Here is a 19,146-nt window from a genome sequence, read left to right as displayed (position 1 = left end):
TTAAAACTATATAATAGTTTGATGTTAAACCTCTGAAGACTGAGATATCAAGGCAAAGAAAACTCAGTAGCTGCTGGTAGGGGCCATTAAAAAATAAAGGATCAAAATCTAATCTAAAACTAAAATCCACTCAGAACTGACTATTCTCAGAAAAAACTATTCGTAAAATACGAATAGTTTTTCTAAAAATTCTAATATTTTATTAATATAATAAATACTGCATATAACGTTTTAGATTAAATTTTATTCAGCACTGAGGTATTTTTTTGTTTATGAGATCCACGCCAGACTAGCTTCAGGATTAGCTAACATTAGTTCTGGCTGAAAGGTTCTCGGCTCGCTGAAAGTTAGAAAAAAATATATTTGTTCTTTTCTGCATTTTTGGCTTTCCTTTAAGAGGACGGCTGTACAGTTTCACTGATTAATCTATAAGCTCATTTTCTATGAAAAACATGGTGTCACAGTACATGTTAGCATGTGGCTAACGTTGTTAGCCACATGCTAACCATGTGGCTGAGTAAAGTACTCAAACAATAACTGGCTTTGTTTATAGTCTGAGTGTAGACTAAACCAAACCTCAACAGATTTGTGTTTGTAAAATCAAGTTATTGAAAAAAATTCCCAAGATTATCAACACTGACATAACAAAGACATTATTTCCCACACAAGGACATGTTGTGTTTGTTTCTTGCTCGTTCAATAATGAACATTTAATTTTAAAAACTGCATTCTCTATTAACTTGGGTTGGGTTTCGACAAGTATTAGAATTAGTTTGATGTGCTGAAAAGTGTAATAAAAATGAAAAAAAAAGAGTAAATAAAGGAAACTAGGAACGGAGCAAACAGGAAGAGCAGAGCGATTAGCAAAGTGGGTCAAATTTCAAGTCAACTCAAATCAAGAGTATTTGGTTTTTCCTGTAACTGTTTTTTATCTCTTCATCAACCGTTTCTGGTGCACTTGGGTTAGCAATGCGACACAAGTGGAAAAACGTTACTCTTTCGTCGACGTCATTGCCTCCTGTGTGTTGGGTTTCACTGGGTGTGGTTTTTCCCTGCAGCCTGCGAGCGAGGATATTTTTTTACCCGTCAACTAGTGGTTGCTTTGGCCACCTCCAAACAAAACGCAATAAAGATGTCGGCGCACAACTCAAACTTTACCTGACAGAAAAGTCCTGCGAGAAATAAAGCCACATACAAGATTTAAAGTCCTGCCATGATCAGATTTAAAGCCTGTGATTAATGTATTTAAGACCAACTTACACTATTTTATTGAATTTGAGGTTTTAATTTCAGATAGATAAACGTAAGAGTTTTTAAGGATGCGCAGACATCGTGAAGAAAATCAGTGTTATATCAGCCTCATGAGTTTATATTAATACCCAAAGCTTGAAAAATGCTCTAGCTACTCTTCAAATTCTTAACAGAATGATTAACATTGACGCAAATCTTTAAGCACTCTTATTTATTCACATTATACTCAGAGATAAATACAATGCTACAACATGACGTCGTAATATACAGAAAAAAAAAAGGTGGGGGGGAAAATCAGCTGCAGTCAAACTTCACACAATTAGTTCCTTCATAACTTTCAAATATCCACACCAAACAGAAGAACAGAAACAAAACACAATTTCCTTCAACGCCCCTCTCTGCCATGCCATTAAATATTTATAAAATACAATTTAAATACCCGAAAGGTGCTGAAGGTTTCATTCAACAAAGACATTCAACAGGACGCATAGAGAGATGAATGCCTTGTAGTACAGCGGCGAGTCGGAATGATTTTGTTTCAAAAAAGCGCCATCAAACGAGCCTGCTGCACAAATTCAAGTAAAAGTCGACTTACGATGAAGAGCCAGGCTTAAAACCAAACACAAGGAAGGGAAAAAAAGGGACTTTAAAAGCTCTAGATGTTTACACATATCCATTTTGCCAGTGTTTTTTTTAATCATATTGCACTGCTAATCAATAAAATACGACTCTTATTTTTTTCATATCACCTTAATGTGCAGTGATAATCAGGTGAAATAAAGCAGCATCAGTTACAGATTTCAATACAACCTCCCCCCCCCGACTGACCCATGTGATTCGTATGGATGAGATAAAGGTTAGAAAAAAAGAAAGAGAAAAAAAAAGATAAACATCGGAAATAAACAGAACTAAAAAAGAAGAATGCAGCAGAATCCAGTGACTGAACGTCCTCCTCTCGCTGTCGGCGTGACGCGACCGGCCGCTTCGCCCGTTTCAACTTAATTATTTCCTGCTCTGTTTCCATGGCAGCTCAGAGCAGGTCAGGCAGGATGAGCCCCGGAGGTTTCGGCTCCACGCAGTTGATCCAGAAATTGGCGCAGCTGGCGTGGTACTGGTGGCCCCCGTACAGCAGCTTGAAGTTGTCCGTCTCGGAGTTGAAAGCCTGTTAGGCAGAAAGGGTGAGGCGCTTAGAGACCCAGATCCACAGGGCGGAGGGTGGGTTCTGTTTTACCGCTACACCCTCGAACGACTCTGAAAGGTAAGGGGATTTCATTTCACACATAAAGCAACCAGGCAACATGAAGGAAACCCGGCAACATGAAGGTGGGTCTTCATGTTGGTTTGTCAGCAGAAAGGTGTGAAAGCCAACCAGAAACCAAAGAGACCAACATCATTTGGGGTTAATTTTGTTCAGAATGGAAGCAAGAGCCTTGGCGTAGGACAGAACCCAACCAGTAAACCGTCTGATGAAGCGGATCAGAGTGATTTTGAATGTTTTTGCACCGCTTCAATTGAAATTCATCACTTTACAAATACAATATTCCATGTGTTTGTTCAGATATGAGACAACTGAAAATAATGCAACAAATGGATCCTTTAGATCAAAACTCATTAATGTGAAAGAATAGCCTAGTCAAAGTCCAATCTGTGGTGGACCAATCTACTAGGACAATGTAATTTAACGTACAGTAAATATAATTTTAATATAAGGTATGAAAAATAACCAACCTCTTGACCAACTTACACAAGAAATGTTTCTGACATTTTTTTTTTGTTTTTGACACACCCAGGCTCAAATATACTTAAAAATCCCAGTTTTTATATGTATATGAGATTGACATTATAATAATAGTCTATTTTGTGCCCCCCTACCCTGCTGACAATTTTTGACTCTCACATAATGGCCGCCAACCCCCCAAAACAAAATCTGAATTCTTATTAGCATAAAATATTGAATGTATTTCTTTTCTAAAGGACGCTAATTGATAATTAAGGGTTTAACTGTTCAAAAAACGTACATTTGTTTAATATGGTGAGGATTAAATATGCTGGTATGCAATATTTCTAAAACATCATTTGTGTGTCCAGGTGACAAAGGTAGAGCCCTTTGTTTCCATAGTTACAAGCAACTTTGCTACAACATGAAAAAACAAAAAAAAGGTTGGATTAAAATGTTTTCATTTTTAATTACTCAGATAGAAGAGGTTTGGACTGAAGTCAATAATGGTAATAATTAGAAAAATTTAAAATACTACGTTAACGGATAATATTTCTCATGGAAGCGTTTCTGGGTTTTTTCTGTGACACCAAGTGAACGGTTTGAATGTGTCGTAAACATCTGACCTGTATCGATCCGTCTGTATAGTCTGAGTGTGACGCAAACCTAGAAACCGTCATTTTAAAAAGAATAAGAATGATTCGTCGTGCCGTCACACGTTCAGACGTGTGTTTACACCAACAACACGCTGAGATATTTCTTCCACTTGAGCGAATATATGTACGGCGTGTGAAATTCAGAGAAACAAAATGGTTCATGATACGGTAAACATGAATTCAGCTCTCAGCTGTGTGCTGCTGCAAACAGAAAACACTTTGTGTTAAATTTCCCTCTGAAGCCTCATGTGAGGGAACAAAGGAGGAAACATCTTGAGTGATGTCTCTTTAGAAGCTGAAAAAACTCATCTGTGGTGAATTATCTCCGTCGAGGCAGGAAAAAAAAAAGGGACGGATACAAGATCCGCTCTGAGGCTGCATGTCGAAGACGATTAAGAGATTTTTGGCAGCAATTTTTGTAGACGCGCTTTTCAGCAACATTATTTTCCTCAAAGAATTTGCCGTCTGCTTTGAACAGGCTCCACTTCAGAGAAGTCCAAGACGGAAATAATAAAATCCGCTCACTTCCTGATCTCGTGTCGCTCTGAATTTGGTTGCGTCTTTATTATTTAGTGCACAATCGAACTGTTCACTTCTGTCATTCACTCCACGAAAAAATGTTTATCAGAAAATCTGAATAATGTAAGAGTGTAAAAACTGTTTTTAATGAAGAAGTTTTATGGCCATAATCAGAGCCCTTCTATGTCTTTGTTCAGGCGAGGAGGGGAAACACCTGTTCCCCTCCTCGCCTGCAGTGGCGCTGCGCCAAGAACCACTGAAAGAAACAACATAAAAACCTCTGAAAAAGTCACTGAGCGCAACTTCCTTCTTCAAGAAATGTAAACAAAGATGGAGGAGCATCAAATTCTAGTGGTAATTGGATTTCTCTTTTGGTAAACGACTACAAGCCATTTCTCCCAGTAGCACTAGACTTGTGCGTTTAGTTTGCCCGTATTTACCCAGAATGCCCTGCGCTAAGGTTCACTTCCTGCTATTGGAGGGTCTCCAGGCCGCTTGCATCCAGTCATTTGAAACACACCGACCAAACAGAGACCTAGGTTTGTTGAATTTTAGGTTTTCCTTAGGTGTAAAATGAAACTATGAAACAAAAATAATCTCTTTACATACATAACTCTGTCTCATGAAACAACATAATACATACGTTTCCCTTTTATACCTAAAATAGTGAGGAAAACATATCTTTTTAGTGATATATCCAGTTAATTTACATGAAACAGGAAGCAGCGTGAGGCGGCTAAAAGCGACCCGACTCCATTTACGTATTGTGATATAAAACAGTGAAAGCCCTCTGCTTCTCAGTGTGATCTGATTTGGTCTAAACGTGGCGATATGACCCCCCCGCGTTGAGTCCGCGTTTCCACTGGCCGCAGCTGTAGCCACGCGCGTTTGTGTGTGTGTGCAACCGGCGGGAGCTAATGTGTGTGATGTGCAGCCAAGGAGTCGTTCTCCCCCGGTGGAATAATTGAGGCGAAGCCGGAGCGAGGAATGACTCATGTGCAGTGAATCGTAGGAGACGCAAACAGCAGAAAATAAATAAATAAATAAATTCATCTCAGCGCTATAACACACCATTAAGCGAAATACGTCTCCACCTGTCTGAATGCAGAGTGCGGCTCAGACGCTCCGCTGCCTCCCTAATGCAGACTGAATGACACGTTTTGCACTCTGCTCACATTTCCCTTAGCGGAGTGATTTCCAGTTCAGAGCGGCCCTTTGTGGCCCCGGCCTACTGGTTCCTGCGAAGCTGTGCTCCGGGCCGCCGGGGTCGGGAGTGAAGGAAGGAGGACGGCGTGTAGGAATGAAAAAAATAAAAACAGAGCGGTCATCTATAACGAATCCGCCTCATTCTGCTCAAACCTGCGAAGGCTCTGACGTCAACGGAAGCTGATCGGAAACATCCTGTTTTTTTTTAAGACTAGAAACATTTAGAACCGCCGCTCTGAACCAACAATGGCTACTTTTGTAATCAGTCGGATCAAATGGAGTATAATTGTTTGCCTGACCTTTTCATCAGATGATTCAAGCTTCATATTCAGGCGAGCAGATCTCCCGTTTTGGCTAATCTAGCTTAATTGCAAAGATTGTTTTTTAACTTTTGCTAAAAATGGCTTCTTTTTTTTTTTTTTTTTAAAGTTAATGATAATTTCATGAGGCTCCAAACGCAGCTGCCTTTTGTCATCGCTTCACTGTCTTGAGGCCGGAACACACAGCTGAACCCGGAAGTTTACATGCACTGAATAAAAAGGCGCGTAAGCCTGAATCAGAGCAAACATCTCCTGTTTTATTCTGTTATTCAGCTTCTATGTTTTGTCGCAATAATGAGAGAAGGAATATTTATTTATTAACATCTGATGATGATTACTCTCTCTTTAGCAGAATTGGGGAGTAACTAGTTACGTTTTCTGGAGTAACATTTTGGAGAGAAAATATATGTTTAGGAGTATTTTATTATGCTGCACATGTACTTTTACTTTACTAATTTTATCAAGAGGTATCGCTTTGCTTGAGTACTGAATGAAGAACAAGTTGGGTTTTTTTTTTTTTACCAAAAATTACCCACACAAACACATGTGCAGTTGTTGTTTACGTTTCATAACTTTGATATTAAAAATTACATGACGCATTCTCTCATGAATTTAAGGCCTTAATTTTAGGCACATGAACGTAAGACTTTCTAAGGATGCATGGACTCCCTGTAAAGCATGGCGGTGGCAGTATCATATTGCGGAGCTGCTTTGCTGCAGGAGGAACTGGTGCACTTCACAAGACAGATGCCATCATGAGGAAAGAACATTATGTGGAAATCCTAAAGTGACACCTAAAGCCAGGAAGTCAAAGCTTGGACTCGGATTGTTCTTCCAAACGGACAAGAACCCTCAGAATACAGCCAAAGTGTTGAAGGACAACAAAGTCGGTGTTTTGTTGTGGCCGTCACAAAATTCTGAGAAAAGTTGCTCGTAGAAGTCTGATTTAACTTTGGAAAGTGAGAAAAAAGGAGTATGCATAATTTCATTCAGTGTATCTAAACTGGTGTTAACAGTACAGCATTTCGGCTCCCAGCCTGTTCAACGGTAAACAAACAAAGGATTAGATCGGCTAATAGTTTGAAAAAATAAAACTCTTCAGGAGAACGAGGCTCAAACTAAGCAGCCTGGGTTCATCTGTTCCTTAACAGCATCTCTACACCTCTACTTTCCCTTCTTTGTACTTTTTCTGGAACAAACAAATCAGCTTTCCTTCACCACAGGACAAGCCACCAATCAGTGCCTTCTGCCGGTCAAAGGGGGAGTCTGACCTCTAATGCCTTCTCACCACTGCGGCTCTGCCAAAATCGTAATTAAAAGACGCATTATTAATCTCAAGCTAGTGGCACACAGGCAAAACAAATTGGTATAAATGTCGGTTTAAGTCTGGTCACAGAGGAGTGAGGGGTGTGTGTGTGTGTGTGTGTGTGTGTGTGTGTGTGTGTGTGTGTGTGCAGGTCTATTATCTGCCTCTCTCCTGACTAATGCTTAAGCCACATCTGCCGAGATGCCTCGCAGTCATCCGCGTCTCGCTCGCATCATCCATCTGGCTGCGGCCGAGCGGTGGAGGGACGACCAGAGACGATGAGCGGCGCGCTGCCCTCACTAGAATGGCTAGAGTTAGTCCACTTTGACGTATACCTATATCGGCTTCGATAGTCCAACTGGCCTGAAGGATTTTATCTAGCAGGTGCTTTTGTTCAGTAAATAGGGCCATTACCTTATCAGTACCCTGGTAATGGCCTCAACGCATCTCACAGTTGCACAATAGACTTAGACTTCGACTTCGACTTAGACTGACTTTGTTGTCATTTTCAATGCACAGGGTGTATAAAGAACGAAATTTCGTTGCATACGGCTCAGGATAATGTTTGAAGTTCCAATGTTGTGAGTAAAATAAAAGTCTGATGGCAAGTAGGAAAAAGCTGTTTCGGAACCAGGTGGGCCTGCACCGGATGCTGCAGAACCTCTTTCCAGAGGGCAGCAGGGAGAACAGTCCATGGTGGGGGTGTGAGGGGTCACTGATGATGTTTCGGCCTCAGGACACGCATCCTGCATCGATGGTTGACCTGACACTTCGCCCTTTTGCCTGAGCTGGGTGTGGAAGGTTGTTGCCGAAGCAGTTTCTCCTTGTGTGCCTTCTTCTCACTCACATGAGAGTTACCGAACTCTTTTGCAAGCTCAACCAGGAAGTCCACCCGTCTCTCCTGCACCCCAATGCATGCCTGATAAAGCACATGTGCATTCAGTGCTGCCATGTCAATCATGTTTGCCAGGTTTGCTGACCAGCTGTCACATAGTGATGGAACCTTGGTCACCCCCCGCAAGATTATGACTGAAATAAATGCCATTAGTTCTTGTGAACTAAATAGGTGAAGCAGTCACCTATTTATCCTCCACAGCACAAAAGGCTGCATGCAAATTTGCATGTGCAAAGTCTCCCAGATTTCTTTTGCTTACACTTTTTGCATGATTTTTTTGAGGTGGATCAACACAATTAATTTGGTTAGTTTATTTCTAAACTGTCATGTTATACCCTCTTAGCTTTATTTCAAAGAGAAACATTACTAATTTCTTTTAGAAAAACCTTTGCATATTTTTTGAAACAGATTCTATGTTTTGCAAACTCTATGTACATTTGGCAAAATGACCTGGATAATGCAGCACAACATCATGGATCAGCTGCAAAAGGTCACATCTCTCCAAAAACACTTCATGTATGCTTCAAAACTAAACTGAAGAGCACTACCTACAGGAGACCTGATCTCCTGCAGGTATCATAGATACCCACCCCCAACATGGACTATTCACATTCCTACCTTCTGGCCTGACGGTCAACGACCACATTTACAATTGAAGAAGGGATGCTAATTTGAGCCATCAGAGTCGTCAGGGTGGACTCCGGCCTATTGGCCCTGCTGAGCCGATATGGGAAGGACTCGAAAACTGTATCATCCTAGTGTTAAACCGCAGGCTCTGCGAACACCATTAGCTGCCCCGCTCCGATAAAAATCACCACGGTGGACCCAGCCATGCAGCAACCCCTTCCATCCCCCATTCGGAGAACGGTTATTAGAAACAGCAACGGTTGTTAGCTGAAAGGGAGGGAGGTGAGCAGCTACCTCGAGGTGGAGGTGAGAGAGGGGAAAAAAATGGAAACGAACCCTGTTACCTTGAAGGAACCAATCCCAAAGTGCAAAAAAAAACAAACAAAAAAAAAAAACTCCAGCCTGAGGTGCCAAAGTGACAGAGCTCCACTTATTCCAGAGTGTGTTGTTATCTTTTGATAGTTATTTTGACATGCTGTGGTACAGAAGCTTTGGAGACAACCGCGTGTCTGTGCCAATAGATGGAAGCAGCAGCAGCCAGACAGGCTTTCAATTAGAGCACACACTGGGCAGTCATGTGACACACACCTGGCATTTAAAGGGCCTGTATAGAGACACAGAGAGCTAAAGATTTTACATATTCACGAGCAACTACACTGACCGGTTTACGGCTCAATAAAAATAATCGGGGAACAAAATCAACTCGACGATGATGTAAGTCTTGATGCTACAAGCCTCTGCTGCTTTCTCAACTAGACGAATGTGACTTTACAATTCAGCTCATTCCGTCAAACTACAATCATTAATTATTTCTTTTTCTTTAAAAAGGAGTACCGTTCATGCAACATGTTGATCTACCCCTGATCTGTGTATTGGTGTTTAACACCATATCACTAAGTGGCCCTGATCAATAGTTTTCCAGTTTCTTTCAACTTTTGGCTTCTTTTAGGGCTGCAACTAACGATTACTCTGCCGATTAATCTACTTTTCTGACAATCGATCAAATACTCTGTCGATCAATTGAGTAAAAATCTTTTTCATTTAACATTAATCCTTTTTTATACATTGGAAATACATTAAAGATGCAAATAAACAAATAATTCGAATTCTTTCTGTAAATAAGAAAAATAAAAATTTTATCATCTAAAATGCAATACCACAGCATTCCTTTAGTGTACGCTTGATCAATTTGTAGCAAATGATGCTGATCATCTAAAAAACTAAATACTTCAGACATCAACTGAGAACTTCTGGCTTGAACATACATGCAATTTTACATGCAAAAATGTATATATGTATAATTTTGAATTAATTAATGCTCTAGGTGTGTTGAACTTTGAGTAAATGGCCTTATTTTCAATCTGTACACTTTAGTTAACAATTAATCGAATACTAAATTTGTTAACTATTTCAATAAACTCTCGATCATTGTTAATCTCATTTATCGTTTCGGCACCATTTCTTTTTGTGTCTTTGGAGGGCGTCTCAACAAGATTTAAACTTGAGCTATTGGTGGACGACGCTCAGGGTCCACTGTGTTATAAAAGACGTTTAAATAAACATCCATGCCACACCTTTCAGAGTTTCACTGATTTTTTTTTTCCTAAACATTCTCATTCCCCGGCACATCTCTGTGCAGCTGAGTAGTTCAACTACATGACAATCAAGGATGCAAGTTATCAATTAATGGGTTAATCTAAAGTTAATTGATCTTATGAATCGACTGTTGACAGATAAGCGACCATTTTAAAAAAAAATCTGAGTTTTCTCTTTTATCAGACGTATCGACTGCTTTACTTAACTTGAAGGGCTTCATTTTTCACAATAAACTAAATTAAAAAATGAAGGACTTAATTACATTTTAACAAATTATTTGTGTCACCTCTGCTAAATAATGACTGAGTTAACAGAAACGTGAGATTTTCTTACATTATTAAACTTAAGACATATTATTAAGATATACCAAAACAGAAACATATTAGGTTGCTGAATAGAAAAATAAAAGATGAAAAGGATAAAATATTGTAAAGACTTAAACCCAATGAACAATATTTACAGGGACATAAAGAACTTGAATGAAACGGTATTCTTAATTGACCAACAATCAACATGCGTTTCTCTCCTTTTGCTCTCCATATGCAAAAATCCCCATAAAGTTATTTTTTCTGTAATTTAACTAAATCTAAACGTAATGTGACACTGCCACATTAAAAAACTAAAGCAAACTAAAAATGACTGAAGAAATTAGTTCGCACGCACAATGACAAGCATGCAGTCAGGCTCCAGCAGTGCAGGCGGCGGCGATGCAGAGGAAAAGCGAGCCCATCTGTTTACATTAGCAAAGGGTAATAAATGTGTGTTTACAATTTCCAAGCAAAATGGATGGAAGAGAAAATCGCTGCTGAACACAAGACACAATAATCAAACCCAGGAAGAAAAGCTGCTGCTCCAGTGAATGTGATAAAAAAAAACAAAAACCTTTTGTACTTCTTAAAGTTCTGCACAGTGAAATAACTTCTATGCAAATGTGTCAAGGAAGCTGCTGGACTGTAATAGAGGATAGGTAGATCCTGTCACTTTGGCCCCCTGCAGTGCCCGAATGTTAGAGGAAAATAGGCCCCCAGAGTTCCCAAGAAGAAAAGAAAAAAAAAAAGAAGGATGAGATTCAGATGACAGTTTGACTGGTTCATACTCGTTTTAACAGACGTCCAATAGCGCTTCCCTCTTTGTTCTGCAAAAATGTTTCAAAGTCAGACATCAGTGGCTACGTGCGGGCGGCGGAGAAACAGCAGCATTCACGGAAACACGTTTCGACCGCCGGCGTGTGTCCGCGGGCACAAACCTTGCTGCGAGCGTCGACGTTCAGCAGACACACTCCACACGCCAGCTCCTTGGCGTTCTTGATGCCGGGCCGCAGGATGCAGGAGGAGAAATCCAGGGAGCTTTCATCTGGCTGCACACACACACACACACACACACGCACACACACACACACACAAAACACACAACGTGGTTTACCTCCTGCCGCAGGGCGGCATGCAATCATGTCTGTTTCATGTACGTTGGGTCTGGTTGCATTAAATCTCTTCATGTGTCATCGGTTTTATTTTGTCTAAACCTTTTTGGCTCCTGAACAGTTTTTATGTTTAAGTTACAAACTTTTCCAGCGCACCAAAAAAATCAAGATTCAACTTGACAGATGTGCCTATAGTGGTCTGGATTTAAATATGGAGTCTAATTAGACTGCATACTGGATGGATAGAAAGAGATAATCAAAGATGCACAATATATTGGAAATAACATCAGTTGATTTTAGTCATTTTTAATGTATCGGTCTGATAAATAAAACTGGGCTGATATGAAAAAATTATATTTATTTCCATCTTATCTGTGTTTCTAGAGGAGGAAGAAACAGTGAATGGAAAGATTAATAAAAGAAGTTATTAACTGTATAGAGGAAACAATGAAATGATGAACAGATGGATGGAGAAAAAGTATAATGGATGGATAGAGCGTTCAGACAACCGGAGAAGTTATGAAAAAATCTTTTCTTTTTTTTCAGATTAGTAAAGTTTTTTTGTTGTTGTTTTTTTTACCTAAATTTGAAAACCTTAACTGATTCTTAAAATTCACTGGCTTAGCTGAAGAAAAATGTGTGATAAAAAAATCAAACGTCTGGTCTCTGAAAAGCTTGAGAAATAAATCCAAGCTGCCAATTATTTCCGTTGATCTGAGTGTAAATCTACCAGGGAAAACAAGAAACAAACAAAAATAAACAATAAATTATTGATTTTACTTCGTTGGAGCGACATCACCTAACACTTCATCGGTGAAGTGTTTGTGGGAGCGTGAACGTTTCGCAGCGACTCACTACGAGTTTGGCCAGCGACATGAAGCCGATGAGGTTGTTCCAGACCCGGCTGATGTCCTTCAGCAGCTGCTGCAGCTTCTCTGAACACACCGCCGTCGCCTTGATGCCCAGCTCCACTCGCCTGGTGACCCGGTACACCTCCACCACACCTGGTTACAAAACACACAGACATATGAAAAAAAACCCAACACCACCATATTCTCATGCTTCATTGCAAAAAAATAAAAATAAAAAATGAAGCATTGTGGGTAAAACTTATTTTCAGACAAGGGTTGTTTTTTGTTTTTATCTTAATTGTAAAATGTTTATTATTTTTTGTACAGTTTTGGCTTAATCACTACTCCCAGCTTTTGTTCTTTCAGCAAATTGCCTTTGTTGGAGTCTGTACATGTTAATGTAGGCCTGTCACAAAAATCAGGAAATCAATTATTCACATGATAAATTAAAACAAAATCAATCATTTCCATTTAAGCGATTTATTGTTTTTTTTTTCTTTCTACCAAAAACTGGATGATAAAAGTCTTCAGTCTGGTGCTTTGGTCTAAACTAGCCCCTTTTTTGAATAGCAATTGTGTTTATAATTCACTTTATTTGTCGTTTCTGTTGTTCCAGTGTTAAATGTTCGTTAGAATTTAAAGTTTATTGATCTTTATAATGGGTTCTTACATTATTAGGCCATTTCCATTATATTACTTGAAAATGGTCCCCAAACAACAATATTATTGTTTATTGCAATAAGTTGTTTAACTCTAGCTAAACTTGTTACAGGCCTAAGTTGATGATTAATCAATCACGTCATTAATTGACGATTATTTCAAAAATCAATTCATTGTGATTAATCCGATTAATCGTTTCTTCTTCGCCTTTTAAAACTCAGTCCAACAAAGTGATGTTAGGGAAGTGATTTAAATTTGAGGTGCCTGGTGTTTGTAGTGTGTGTGTGTGTGTGTGTGCGTGTGTGTGTGTGTGTGTGTGTGTGCGTGTGTGCGTGTGTGTGTAGGCGTGCAGGTGTGTGTGTGTGTGGTTCCTCACCCAGCAGGTACTCCATGCCCTGGGCAGACTGGATGACCTCGGTGCAGACAGACGAGCTGCTGATGCCGTTCAGGGTGTTGTTGGCCTTGGTGATGACCTTAACGAGGAGCGACAGAAGCCAGCGTTGTGTCACACATGCTATTTCTGTTCATCATCATCATCAACATTAGTGAGCATAAGCTCTGCTGCTGAGTGAACATTGTGTTTCAATATGTACAGGTGAAAGATAGAAATGTTTGGTACCACGACACAAGTGCACAAGGCGTAGTTTGCTTTAGTTAGTCACTCTAGTAGAAAATCTCAGCAAACTGATTCTTTTTTTGGGGGGTGGTGAGTATTTTTAGGAATCTGGTTTCCTCAGAAATGTTGAAACATATCAACGAAGCGTTTTGTTCCCTTAAAATAAAAATCCAAAACATCTTTCAATCCCTTTTGTGTTGGAGAGAAATAGTTTGCCTTCATATCTGCAGAAGTACAACGGAGGGTTAGGGCCAAGCCAAGAAAATAAAATAAATTTTAATGACAAGAATAAGGTAATAAAATTATGATAAAGTAATAGAATTACAAAAATAATGGACATTTTCATAAATAATAATCATAATACTATGACTATTGACAAAATATGACTTTATACTTTTCTCATATTTGCCCTTAATTCTCAAAATATGACTTTGATCTTGATTAAAGACGGATTTATTCTTGAAATACTACAACTTTATTCTCATAATGCTGACTTTTTTATTCAAATATTATGACTTTATTCTTGTTATATTATATATTTTTATTCTCATAGTTTGACTTTATTTTGTATGTTTTTTCTTACTATGGTCCCAATATTCCGTCGTACATGAGGGAAGACCTGGGACAGAAACGCTAACAAAATGCTGAATGGTGACAAAGTCGGACACAAACCTCCAGAGCGCTTTCCAGACACCTCTGCCACTCGTATGCGTACCGCTCGCTTTCCTGCAGCAACCAGGAGCTGCAGTTAGCTCACACAAAGACGAAACCAAAACAAAACAGCTGCAGCACACTGAGGGACTCGCTCACCTCCACCTCCCCGGTCAGGTCTTTGTACTTGTCCCTGATGACGGGCAGGGTGGGCTTCTCGTTCAGCGTGTTGGAGCGGTCTCTGAAAGGCTGCTCCGGAGCGGGAGACGGAGGCGAACGCCCGATCTCCTTCTCGCCCAAACTGTGACTGCGTTTGTGAGAGCCTGAGGCCGGGACGGGAGAGGAAAAGGCCAGAGAAGGAACAACAAACAATTGGTCAAAACGGTTGAACCACTTCCAAAATATATCCAAATATATCCTCCTCTACATGTAATTTGATTGCAGCGCAATGCCATACCTTCAGACTGAAGTTTTTTGTTATATTAAATATGATTAGAGATTGAAATGAACTCGAATTACTAACACCGCCAGATTCTGCCTCCTGGGCGGTGTAGCTGGCTACTGTGCGCTGCTCAGCTTTCAGGAGTGAAGACAACAAACAGTTTGAAGTAGAGGGAGAGAAAAGGTGAAAGAAAGGTGCTGAAGGAAGGTTAAGTTCAATGCATTTTTAGTTCTAGCTTGTGAAAATGGCCTTAATTCAAATGTTGCATTTGAATGACAGTAACATAGTTAATTGATATAGCTTGCCCTTCAAGCGCAATGTTTCAGATACATGTTGAAGGCTCATATTATGGTATTTAATCAGCAGAAACGTAAATTTCATAATTATGATTTACTTTGTACAAAATCCCATTTATATACACAAAAGCTTGTGGTTGTAACTTCACAAAATGAGGAAAGTTTCATTAGGTGTGAATACTTATTTTTAGCAGCTTGCAGTGATGGTACACTTGCATTAATTCCCTCTCTCTCTCTCTCTCTCTCTCAATTCCCTAAACACTTTTATGGGGTGAGTTAATGCTTCATTTTTGACAAATAATAATTAGTTATTAAACAAAGCCAGGGATATGCAAACAGGAATAATTCGCAGGCAAACAAATCCTGGCAATGTACCACACCAAACACGGCCACAAACTGAAGCCCTCGGTGTTCTAACAGGACCTGAAGCTCATCCAGAGTCGGGTAATCCATCCCCAGCTCCTCCACAACCCCAACAGAGGGACGTGTCATCTTGCCCCACAACCACTCACCCCGCCACAAAACCCCACTGCAATCAGATGACTGCTACACGGGGCAAAGAAACTATAGTGAGGCCCTTCTACTTCAGACGATTTAAACCCGGCCCGGGGAGGGAGGAGTCTCATGGGGGCTTTTATCTCTGTGTAATTAATTATTTGTGGAACGTAACAGCAGTTGAAGGAACAAACGGCCTTAAAGCGGTTCCGGTTAATTTCGGCTCATGGATTTTTCGGGCCTCCGATAATCCATCTCGGCGGTCAGTGCCATTAGAGCAGGACTGTCATGGCAACACCACCATCTAATGTCTGACGGCTCCATTACAGATCAGGTGGAGGTAGAGCGGCGAAGAGCCGAAAGATTGGAGATTACATTCAGCTGCTCCCCTTGGAAATCTGAAAACTTTGCTGCTGTTTGATTTTGTTTCACTTCAACATCACTCAGATTAGATTTTACTGATGGACAGAACTCACCAGTTTGGTCTTGCGGAAATGTGATAAATTTTTAGTTATTTCAGCAAACTGAAATAATTTAAAGTCCACGTTCCTGTTCATTTCATATGTTTCTCTCTGTCACTCCCACATGGACAAACACATGTCCACTAAGAGATCAGTTGAGAGAGCAGAGGATGTAGATTTGATGGTACTTTGTGTTTTACTGTAGAAAATGTCAGCTCTTTTTGTCTGAACATAGAGTTTTCACAAAATCTCTGTGAAAATCGATAGTTTAAAGGATGACTATTCTTCCGGCTAAGTTTAACTGAACTTTACAATGTAGAGGTGCAATTTTAGAAGGACTGTTAGTAGGTTCCATTGTACAAAGCCCCCTATGGATATTGTGGGAACTTTTTTGCTTTGCATGTATTTCTAATCTGTTCATGCGGCATCTTGAACACTGAAAGTCTTACTGCTACTATAGAATGTTTTGTAAGGCGTCTCCATGTATGTTGATATCTTATGTGTGAGTTATCTGAAGTTTTATATCTTTTTCTTTAGGATGCAAACGCAGCACAAACGTATGTGCAAAATGCCAGAGGCAAAACAGGTCAATCTTGGGTTTTCTACACCTGCTCTAAGACAGAAACTTTCTGTAAGAAGAAAACAAAGAAAAACACTTCCAAACTATTTAGAGTATTGTAAAGTTGTTTTTTATCCAACACTTTTGCTTGTGTGTTTTTAGTGTTTGTAGTCTAAATGGTTAATAAAGGGGCTGATTTTCATGCGCAGTCCAATCTTCACCATATTCTGCCCCAAATAGGTACAAATGTATAAACACGGTTTCAGTGACGAGGCTCTTTAGATGTGTAAATATGTACAATTTTAAATAGACATTTATTATCACTGTGACTGTTTACTAAAACGGGGGTGTATCTGTAAATTTATTGTGAGAGAATTCAATAGTTTAGCTAAGTAATGCAATGGAAAAAAAATCTCTCCTTCCCTCCAGAGGGCACTGCAGAGTTTCATTACGATTTGAGATACAGATTTAAAAAAATAACACATGGTCTATTGTTTACATTCAATATATAATAGCAAAATTATGTAACAAATCTTTGGATGTATTCTCTCATTATTGTGGCATTTAGCCACAAGTTAAGATTTGGTAAATCTAACTTACCTAAAACAAGAGAAGTTTTAGTCAGATTTAACTTTAGACAGTGAGAAAAAACGTGTTTTTATTTGGTGTACGTAAACTGCATAAACATGTTTACATTACATATGTACAGATGCGGTTGAAAGGTCATGAAGACTCACCTTGAACAGACAGGTCAAAGGTTGCGAGCTCGTTCTTGATCATCTCCTCGCTGGATTTGACTTTGGTTTGAGCGCTGGCTTTCAGGAAGTCAAACTTGTCGAATTTGGGCTTGTCCCCTTGGAACGTGCCAAACTCGTCCAGAAACTCGCCAAGGTTTCCCTCCGAACCCGCCTCCGTAGTGACAGCGGGCGAGTCCGACTTTTCAGAAACAGTACTGGCAAAATCTCCAAAGTCATTGTCGTCGCCGGGCTGCTCCGAGGAACCGAAGTCGGCAAAGGCCTCGAACTTGTCGCCTCCCGAAGATCCGTTCTCTGAGGCTAAAGAGGTCATGACCTTTGCCGGGGAGCCGTTGGACATGTTTTCAGTGCTGCCAAAGCTGAGTTCGTTCCTCTGTGACGGTACTAAAGATGATAGAGAAGCCCCTTCCATGCCCTGGGGTTTTTTCAGATCGCTGGCCAGATTTTCATCTCGATCTGACCAGTCGTAGCTGGATAGTGTGCTGAGGGCCGACGTCCCAAACGGGTCAAACTTCATGTCGTCTCTTTCTATAACGACAACACAGACATACTGGGTGGTTCGTGGGAATAGCACGAAGACACAAGGATGAAAAACAAGCTGTTGCATTATTCATACAGTAAGAATTTAGGAAGTATACATACACTGATCATGGATATGAATTTCATTAATTATTGTCTTTGAATGATGCTCAAATTATTTCAGTGACTTTTAGGTTGCTTTCACAGCTGAAGTTGCAACATGCGTTATATCTTCAGCTGGTGCGGTTCGCTTTCACGGTACATTGTGTCCAACAAACCAAACCCTTCTAAAAACCTAATCCCCCTCTCTTGCCTGTGGTGATGCTGCACCAAGAATCATTAAGGGAAATGACACAAAAACCTCTGAAGAAGAAGAAGACACTAAGCAAAACGTCCTTCACGAAATGTGAATAAAAATGGAGAGGCGTCAGATCTTAGTGGATGTCGGATTTCTCTTTAGTCATTCATAAAATACTACAAGCCATTTTTCCTGCTAGTGTTGGTTGTATTGCTGCATCGTATTGTGCTTTCTGCTTTTGGAAAGTCTTAGCAATGTGAATCACACTCCTGTATGCACATCCTCCCCCTTGTTCGCTGCTACGCTACAGCTAGTTCCCCACAGCAGAGCCTGCCATGAATGCTCAGGCTAGTTAGCATCGCAACCAATGACATTGGATAAACAGTGAGTTGTTTCTCCACCATTAGAACATTAAGCAAGGTGAAAAAATTTAGGTAAATTTTTTCACAGATTATCTGTCTCGTCTTTTCCTGTAATAACAGCGACAACATGGCAAGAGTTTTAAATATATTAAAAAACATAGTTCATAAAAGTTACCTACTGTAGTTGTAACGTCTTTCAAAAGGCTGTTTCCATGATGCTCTCAAGATTGAAAAATGCATATATAAACATTTCGAAATAAAACATGTTAGTCCACCTCAATTTCAAAATAATGGGAAAAATTTACTCCTAAAATAAGAATTTTTGCAATTTATTTAATTAGGGTATTTTACTGTAGCGTGATGTTAAAATGGATGTATAACTGTCTCCATTACAAGCCAGCTGTCATTCCTTTCACCGTCCCTTTTATGTCTTGGAGATCAGAGGTGAGACGCCACACTGCTGAACAGTTGGCAAAACATTTTCTGGTGAGGTGAGCAGATGATAAAATTAGTGATCTAATTCTCTTTTTGGCTTGCATGTATTCTGTGATGTTTTTTAATAAAATCTCAAGTGCCCAAACAACAGATTTTCCTCTGTCAACGATCTTTAAGAAATAAAGATCCAAGTAAATTTTAAAAGCTATGCGATGAAAAATTATGCCCACCAC

General features: G+C 39.8%; 1 protein-coding gene across 6 annotated transcripts in view; it reads right to left on the bottom strand.

Moving 5' to 3' along the window:
* Positions 1 to 1,447: 1,447 nt before the first annotated feature.
* The window catches only part of synrg (synergin gamma), a 48,562-nt gene continuing 30,863 nt past the window's right edge, over positions 1,448 to 19,146 (bottom strand). For 4 of the 6 annotated variants that reach the window (XM_023350790.1, XM_023350792.1, XM_023350793.1 and 1 more), the window contains 8 exons: positions 17,282 to 17,827; positions 14,451 to 14,614; positions 14,313 to 14,366; positions 13,401 to 13,497; positions 12,369 to 12,517; positions 11,340 to 11,450; positions 11,190 to 11,228; positions 1,448 to 2,413 (listed from right to left, as the gene is read on the bottom strand). In XM_023350790.1, the coding sequence (XP_023206558.1) occupies positions 2,282 to 2,413; positions 11,190 to 11,228; positions 11,340 to 11,450; positions 12,369 to 12,517; positions 13,401 to 13,497; positions 14,313 to 14,366; positions 14,451 to 14,614; positions 17,282 to 17,827 (1,292 nt within the window). In that variant the 3' untranslated portion in view covers positions 1,448 to 2,281. The remainder of the gene's footprint in view (positions 2,414 to 11,189; positions 11,229 to 11,339; positions 11,451 to 12,368; positions 12,518 to 13,400; positions 13,498 to 14,312; positions 14,367 to 14,450; positions 14,615 to 17,281; positions 17,828 to 19,146) is intronic. The other 2 variants (XM_023350791.1, XM_023350795.1) reach the window with 1 other exon arrangement.

This window comes from Xiphophorus maculatus, chromosome 18, assembly GCF_002775205.1.
Source record: "Xiphophorus maculatus strain JP 163 A chromosome 18, X_maculatus-5.0-male, whole genome shotgun sequence".
Classification (NCBI taxonomy): Eukaryota; Metazoa; Chordata; class Actinopteri; order Cyprinodontiformes; family Poeciliidae; genus Xiphophorus; species Xiphophorus maculatus.
This window is presented reverse-complemented; position numbering and strand designations above follow the sequence as displayed.